Source organism: Syngnathus floridae, chromosome 12 (genome assembly GCF_059516105.1).
Source record: "Syngnathus floridae isolate MCC-2025c chromosome 12, RoL_Sflo_1.0, whole genome shotgun sequence".
NCBI lineage: Eukaryota > Metazoa > Chordata > Actinopteri > Syngnathiformes > Syngnathidae > Syngnathus > Syngnathus floridae.
This window is the reverse complement of record NC_142424.1, coordinates 3,894,652-3,903,230: the sequence shown is the minus strand read 5'-3', so window position 1 is coordinate 3,903,230 and position 8,579 is coordinate 3,894,652. Positions and strand designations below refer to the sequence as shown.

The window sequence follows — 8,579 nt, the reverse complement described above, 5'->3', positions numbered from 1 at the left end:
TAATTTTAGTTAGGAAGGTGGACGCATTCCTTGCAGTATTTCTAAAAATGAATCTATTTTAAATATTATCCCACAAAATACCATCCAGTTGCTCAGTCAATCAGTCGAATCCCCATCCCTCACGTATATAAAAAGGGAGCGCGATTGTAAGTAATCGTCCTCTTTCCCAGTAATTGTTTCTATTTATGGATGACATCAATCGCTAAAAGCCTCCAGATTGTCGACCGCCTCGCATGAGCGGCTAGGCACTCATTGTAAGATCAAGGATCGATCGCCATGGAGATGTGAAGTCCCGATATGTTCAAATACATTCACGGGGATGAGCGACGAGCTTATCACATACTCTGTATATATGTTCCAAGGCCACAGATAATTTACAAATTGAGTACGTTTTTTTTTTTTTTTTTTTTTAAACTGCCGACCCCCATAAAATGTCAAATGTTCACAAAAATAGTAAAAAATTAATGACTTGGATTAACTATGATTGCCGCAGTGATAAGATTCTCTTTTGGTCCCTTTCGTCCCACTTTCTCATTATCAGATAAGGGAAAAAAAAAAGCCTTCTCACATTTATAATTCATTTTTGCCCCTTTAGTGACCACAAATGAGCTCTTGCCGCTTTTCCTTGCTGCTTGCCATTTTTTCATTTGCTCAGATAATTAGGCCACCGTGGTCTAGGGATGACTGGTTACTCTTTGTTATCGCTGAGATTGCGGAATTTAGAGCGAGTCTTTGTAAAAGTTAACTAACCGAACCCACTTAACAAGAAAATATTGCGCAATCTCTGTTTGCGGCAGCCATTTTAGGATCAATCCCAAACGGAATTTGTCTTAGATATCGGGATGGAGGCCTGGTTGTTGTCTTTTTTTACAAATCCTCTGAGATAAATAGAAATAGTATTCAGCTCTCTTGCTTTGTAACTGTGAGCTTCAAATTGTCAAGCAGGCTTTTGTTGTGTCAAGTGGGTGTTTTGAAAGAAGGGGGGCAGACATGTCAGGGTAAAGATGTTTCGCACAGCTGGCAGCTCGCTGGAAATTTTAATTGCCGGCCTTGAGTCTGATGTTTTCCGTACAATAACAGCAAGAACGTTACTCGGACCGCATATTTAATGCAAAGCAGTTATTTTATTTATTTATTTTTAGACTCGTGTATAATATGGCACAGGTCGTTTTCATATTTTTCTTTATACACTAAATAAATGAAAAATTAATTTAAAACGCCACTTCATGGGGTATTTTTTTAATATTCTAATATATTTTATGATTTCAATCATGTAAGTGGGCAAAGGAATGACAATTTAAGAATTTTTTTTTTAGATTACCGTAGGTGCTAAACAATTATAGTAATCGCTGCCTTTGTACCGAAAATGACGGCAATTATTTTCCTCCAGACGAAATGCACTGATTATGCAGCGGCTGCCAAATTGGGTGAAATTTGCGCAACGTCGAAAGCTTGTGGCAAGCTGTGAAATCCTCAAGTTAGGCACAGGAATAAAATACCACTGAAAGAACACTTTACAAAATGATCTTACCACCATAAAAAATGAAGATTTTTTCATTTTCAAAGCAGCATAATTGATCACAAAGAACTTTTTATCTTTGGAACCTTGATGTGAGACCACATTGCCTGCAATCTTTCTTAGAAAAATGTCTAAATCGCTTGAGGGGACTACAAATAAAAATCAACCCCATGAGGATTTGCTGACGCACGTCGCATAAACGCATATATTCAGATTAACTTTCTTTTATCATCTCCTCAGGAGGCCCGAAGCAGCACGATGTATAAAAACAACAATTTTCGGATCAATCCCAAGACATTGATTCACGGAATTCATTAAATAACAACATTCCATGAAATGCCAGAAATATTTAAAAAAAAATCTTTTTAAATCACATTCACAATACCTCAGCCATCAAAATTCTGCTTGTCTGATTTTTTTCTTGGTTGAATGTGATTTATTCCATTATGTAAAAATATAGACGTTCTAAAAAGTTTGGGAAACACTTCAATTAAAAGTAGCCATCCTGACATCGAAAAGAATCTTATCAATGCGTTCCCATGATCAGCCCCAGGACTTAACTTTGAGCACAGTCATTCTCAAACAAGGAAACGAGCAGAAACAAATGTCAGGCCTTGGTGCATTTGCTAGCTTAGCTCGAGGTATGTTTTGGTTGCAGCTGAACGCTCCAGACATGTGGTTGTTAAGGGGGGGGGGATTGCCAAGTCTTTGAAGACTCCAAAAGTACAATTCAATATTTGTAGCATTGTGACTTCCTGGCATCAGCTCAATGTTCGACTGAATCTTATGAATGCCGCCTCACACTCGCACGTGAGGCCCCAAAGTTCCCATGAGCGGCCCCAGGTCTTCGCTCTGCCCACTTGAGGGGACGAGACCTTTACTAATCTCATAAATACGACGAACTTCTCTCCTCCTCTCTCTTTCCCTCCCTTCCCGGAGCCCAGCTCGGCTCTTCCCAGACGGGCCGGCGAGGACTCACATGAGCGGTAAAGCCGTGAGGGGTCTCGCACTCTGCTATGCAGTAGTCCAAAAGGATTTAGCACCCATGCAAGGAGCGGATCTTTAGACCTTTTTAGTCCGTAGATTTTTGCCCTCCAAACATGACCCTTTTATCGGAGGACCAGTCCGCCAGGCCCCAGCCTTGCCGGGTCCCGGAGCCGACAAAAAATGGAGGCTCCTCGCCGCAGGACTCGAAGGCTCTGACCGTCTCCAAAGACTACTACATGGACAGCGCAGAGGGCGCCGTCTTCGGGCAGGTGGAGCCGCCCAGGCGCTCTCGGGGCCGCCTGATCCTCCACGGCCTGGTCATGTTCGGAAGGGAATTCTGCTACGCGGTGGAGGCGGCGTTCGTCACGCCCGTGTTGCTCAGCGTGGGCCTGCCGCGGAGCATGTACAGCCTGGTGTGGTTGATCAGCCCCATCCTGGGCTTCTTGCTTCAGCCCATCATCGGGTCGGCCAGCGACTACTGCCGCTCGCCGTGGGGGCGGCGGAGGCCCTACATCCTGACCTTGGGCCTCCTCATGCTTGTGGGCATCACCATGTTCCTCAACGGAGATCTCATCATCTCAGGTTAGGAAATGAGTTGCTCTGAAGCAGATGTTGGTTTAAATATATTATTGATGAATTCCTCTAAAGTCTCACTGACGCTAACGCAACCAACCGATGTAAGTTTTAATGAGCATATGACATTTTGTAAACTAATGTATTCACTGGCGGAGTTGAAGGGAGGGGGTTCGGGGGCACTGCCTCCCCTAAAAAATGCCCCACCCCGGGACTAAGATCAGACTTTTTGGTATATTCTGGTTTTTGTTTCGCACTTTCTCTTTTTTCCTGAAGCGTACAGAGTGAAGCTTGATCAGCGTTTCATGATCTGACAAAATATGACACAAGAGGAATGACAAATGAAACGCGAGTGGCGCACGTTTGATCAAATCCGCCAGTCACACTTGCAGCTTGTGACACAAGTTCAATGCGTGGATTGTTGATAATGAGATCGTAGCTGCTGACATTGCTGCTCATTTATACAAATAAATAAAAAATTCTCTGCCAAGCTGCAACACGAGAAAAAGCCAGATAGCCTCGATTCTACTGAGGATTATAAAAAACAAAATAAAAGGATTGAAGAAAAGCAAACTAGAGTTGAGCTTCTGGTCATTGGGACTTTAACTTTTTTTAACTTTTAAGCTTACTACTCATTGGACACAACATTAGGGACACATCCAATCAGTCCAATTTGATCCGAGGTTGGAGACTTGAGTCACATGACTTACTGTAACTCCAGGTAGACTTAAAGAAATAATGGCTAACAAATTTTGCATGTACAGCTAATATGACCATGCCCCTCATTAACATTTAATCACCGAGACCCTGAATGCCTCGTGGTTCTAAATAACTAAAACCCCCATAATCATTATTTCAACCCATCCGTTTAATCTGTTTGCTATTCATCAGTTGTAATCATAACATTGTGCTAATGAGATGATCCCACTTGAATCTCTTGTTGTTTCTCCCCTGTTAGTCATTCATTAGCATGCTAATGGTAGCGTCTTCAATCGTCAATACGCCCGCCGGCATGCTTGCGGGTGTATTGCAATTGTTGGAAGGATTCCATGTGGTGCCTAAGGGCTTGTTATTAAAATCAAGAACACTATTGATGGTACCCAAAAATGCATATCTTTTATTTAAAGAATCTCACACCACCAAACAAATAGAGCGGAATCGCAGTTTACGAACAATTAGGCAATTTTGTTATTGTTTTGCAGCACTGTTCGCCGACAGGTCGGCACGGCGGACGTGGGCCATCGTGTTGGTGATGCTGGGCGTGGTGCTGTTCGACTTTGCCGCCGACTTCATCGACGGGCCCATCAAGGCTTACCTGTTTGACGTGTGCTCTCATCAGGATAAGGAACGAGGCCTCCACTATCATGCTCTGCTCACTGGTATGATGTGCTCATTTCATTTGTGTTATTTTTACTCGTTTCTCGCAAAACATAACTTAATACTTAAATACATTTTTACTATAATTCAATTTGAGATCTTATTAAATTACATTATTTCTGTTTTCTGCTGAACTTTTAAATGGCATAAATAGCCTCATGGGTTGTAAAATAAAATAAACTCCCGGTATATATTTTGAAGAGTTGCTATTGGAAATGAAGAAAAAGAAAAACTTAAAAACATGCTCAATCATTAAGGACTATTATTAAATTATTAAGGACTACATCATTAAGTTAAGGCCAATTAAAAATTGGCTGTTAGTGGCTAATAGCTAGACAAGTGCCCAAGACTGTCTTCCAAAAGCCGCAGGTCAACTTTTCAAAAGTCATTTTAATAAGCCAAAATGAAATTGCCCACTTTGAAGCTGCCAACCTTCCACTTCCTATTGATCAATTTTTCATATGCCAGGCTTAGTTAAATGTGCTTTTTTGAACAAAGTGGCTCCTGTGGCTCCACTTTGTGTCATACTCACCAATGTTTCTCGAAAGTTCAAATTTAAGGAAAACTCACGGAGCCCAGTTTTGAGAGGCACTTCCCGAAGGACACCTTGCGACTAATAGTCGACTTGCGGTGACGCAAGCGTTTTGACGCCGTCCGACTTATAATCAGGCAGTCATGTGCTGTGGTCATGCGTCGGGGCTGAGCGAGCCTCGGAGGCCTTGCGTGCACATGATTCTTTCTTCTCGCATGGAATGTGGGGGGTGAGATGAAGGCTGCAGAAGGAGGAGGAGGAGGGTGAGGTGGAATCAATTTGTGCTCACCAGGAATTCACTTTCAAAAGCCTTTCGTGGAGAAGAATGCATGAATGTCATTTTCATGAGCGTTGTTATAACAAAGTGAGTTATGGCTTTTTTTTTTTTTCATTTCTAATATGCTGATTGTTATGAATAAATGACCAAAATGCATTTACGTTAATCGTAACACATCAAGAGAAGCGATTAAATTAATTATTATTAGCAACTATGGAGCATCCCGCTGTGTCTTCCAGGTCTGGGCGGAGCGTTTGGCTACCTGATGGGCGCCATGGATTGGGTTCACACCGGTCTCGGCCAGCTGCTGGGCTCCGAGTACCAGGTCATCTTCTTCTTCTCGGCGCTCACCTGGAGTTTCTTCCTCACCATCCACCTCTTCAGCATTCCCGAGGAGCCCCTGGACAAAGCAGCCGCCCGTCAACCTTCGGCGCTCAACGCCCTGAGGCAGCTGGGCTCCCAGCAGAACGGCTACGGAACTTTAGGCAAAGACCCCGAGGACCCCCCGCCGGTTCCGGTCCAGGACATCAGGGCGAGGTCCTTCTCGGCCCTCGGGGAAGCTAACGCCGTCACCTCCAGTGCCAAACAGCCCAGTAAGGAGGTACAGTGTTGGCACGCTGTTAAGTTCTTGTAAAAAAAAAAAGATGGAGGGGGAACACGTGATGATGCATTCACAGACCCGTGAAAGGATGACGCTCAAGTCGCTGCTGAAGGCCATCATCAGCATGCCCAACCACTACCGCTACCTGTGCATCAGTCACCTCCTGGGCTGGACGGCGTTCCTCTGCAACATGCTCTTCTTCACCGACTTCATGGGCCAGGTGAGAATTGTCAACCTTCTCGGATGTGCGAAAAAAATGTATGAATATTAGCAAGCGTTGAATCATAATTCTGTTTCCCGTCATCGTGACCCCCTGCTGATGAGCTTTAAGATGGACTATAAGTAATCAAAAAGCAATTGAGATGTTGCCAATGAAAGGATTTGAAAGTTCACAGCGTGAAGCCTTTTTTTCCACGACGCCTCGGGATCTATACATAACAGGTGCATATAGAAAAGCTAAAACTCCCCCGCCGACTTCAAAATCAACCTCATCAGGAGACGCATGAAGTCGCAACGGGAAGGCTTTCGGGAATAAAATAAAAAAATTCTGCTTCTCCGCAGATCGTCTACAAGGGCAACCCGTACGCCGAGCACAACTCCACTTCGTACGCCACTTACGAACGCGGCGTGGAAATCGGTTGCTGGGGCTTGTGCATCAACGCCGTGTCCTCGGCCGTTTTCTCATGTAAGTGCCTTGATTGAAAGTGATTGAAGATGAAGCGCTTCTGTGAAGATGGAAGGCCGACTCACACCTCCGCAGACTGTCACATCTAAAAGGACAATTTTCAAAGGGAGACGAAGGAAGTCCCTCGGGGGTGAAGTTGATTCGCACTTCTTTTGGCTCTCATCTAGTTGGGCGCCAGGCTAATGATCAACTGTTTCATTTCCGAGACTCCAGCTACTTTCACCGCGGGATACTTTTTTCGCCGTGGTCATTGAGTCATAATTAATTATTGTACAAAAGACCACAGTGTGACAGCAGTGAAGCTCCAAATAGATCAGTGATAACAAAAGGGACGTTCGTCTAAAGTCAAACCCAGATTTAACGGATTAATTAGGGGAAAGGCTCATCCAAAAAATTTTTTTTTTTTCATGCAGATGTGCAACGTTTACTGCTGCCCTACGTGGGCTTGAAGGGTTTGTACTTCTTGGGCTACTTTGTATTCGGCCTGGGCACGGGCCTCATCGGCCTCTTCCCCAACGTCATCGCCACGCTGGTCCTGTGTAGCGTCTTTGGCGTCATGTCCAGCACGCTCTACACCATCCCATTCAACCTCATCGCAGAGTACCAGCGTGAGGAGGAGGTACGTCCTCAATATGAGATTTCGGAAGTACGTGCAATCCTGGATATCGGAGAACTGAGATGGGCTTTTCTCCAAAATGCTTGTTTTTGTTCATCTCCACTCTGGAAAATAGCTCAACTTGAGGAACAAAAGCCGCCTTATTTTCGATTTTAATCAAAGCTGAGCGAATTGTTTTTCCTCTCCTCTTAAACTGAACCTAATGGAGTATCGAGCCGCCGCGCAGGAAACGAAATTGTACAAAAAGGCTTAATCGCGAATGGGGACGTGTTTCCTTTATTGCATCTCCGCTTCTGCATTTCTCAAGACACCACGTCAATATAACGCTAAGTGGTGTAATAAATTCTATTCCGACAGCCTGTTCTCACATTGTCCTCGGAGGAAGAATGATTTTTATTTTTACCCCGATTCAAGCTGTTATTTTAAATCCCGGCAAGATGACTCATGTCGAGATAGATGGTGGCAACTGCAGGTTGTTTGCAAAGCTCTAATTACTCAACAAGTCAGATATTGATAGAGTTGAATAGACTATTTTATTTAATTTATTTCTTTAACATTTATATCATTTCTTCATTTGTGGTGGAATAAAAGAGCCAGAAGCAATTGACGTCCATTTTATAAAATCCGTTAGCCAATCATCAGTCTCCCCCCCCCTCCCCAGGAGGAAATGGCTCGTCGCGGCGGCGGCGAGACAGCACGGGGCACGGGCGTTGACTGCGCCGCCCTGACCTGCATGGTGCAGCTGGCCCAGATCTTGGTGGGTGCCGGCCTGGGCGCCCTGGTCAACATGGTGGGCAGCGTGGTGGTGGTGGTCCTGTCCGCCTCCACCGTGTCCTTGCTGGGCTGCATGTTCATCGCACTCTTTGTCAGACAAGCTCACTTATCGCCTTCCCCGTCGCACAATTTGTAATATTATGTATTGCTAAATAAAGATTCTTTATAATGTCATTTTCAAGTGTGTGTCGTTGATTGAACAGTCAGAAATTGGAAATCTGTCGATTCCCAGTGGGTGCACCATCTAAGTGTGACCAGTAGAGGCGCTGTGGTTACACTAAACTAATTTGTAGTGTGAAGAAGAATCTAAAAGTAAGATTGTGAGAATGAAACATTTTCCCCTAAAATATTATTTGATAATATGACTGTTTGATTTGTAAAAGATTTCTCAAAAGCTTTCCTGTCAGATCTTTTTGGTTTTATTTATATTTTCACAACTATAATAGTATATAATATATATATATATATATACATATATATATATATATATAACTATATAAAAATAGTTTCCTCCTATATTTTCAAATAGCTAGACAGAATGTTTTGTTTTTTATAAAATAGTAATGTCTTTCATATTATTACAACTCTTTTCTCCCTTTTATTCTAACTTTGTGTTGTAAAAAACATCTTTATTTCTT

The 8,579-nt window shown here is 43.4% G+C and overlaps 1 protein-coding gene across 1 annotated transcript; it reads left to right on the top strand.

The window, feature by feature from the left end:
- The first annotated feature begins 122 nt into the window (after positions 1–122).
- slc45a2 (solute carrier family 45 member 2) lies at positions 123–8,115 on the top strand. The gene is made up of 7 exons (XM_088392015.1): positions 123–3,088; positions 4,282–4,458; positions 5,505–5,866; positions 5,943–6,086; positions 6,428–6,551; positions 6,965–7,170; positions 7,829–8,115. The coding sequence occupies exons 1-7, from the start codon at positions 2,620–2,622 to the stop codon at positions 8,075–8,077; spliced, it is 1,731 nt and encodes a 576-aa protein (XP_088248141.1). The 5' UTR covers positions 123–2,619; the 3' UTR covers positions 8,078–8,115.
- The last annotated feature ends 464 nt before the right edge of the window (positions 8,116–8,579 follow it).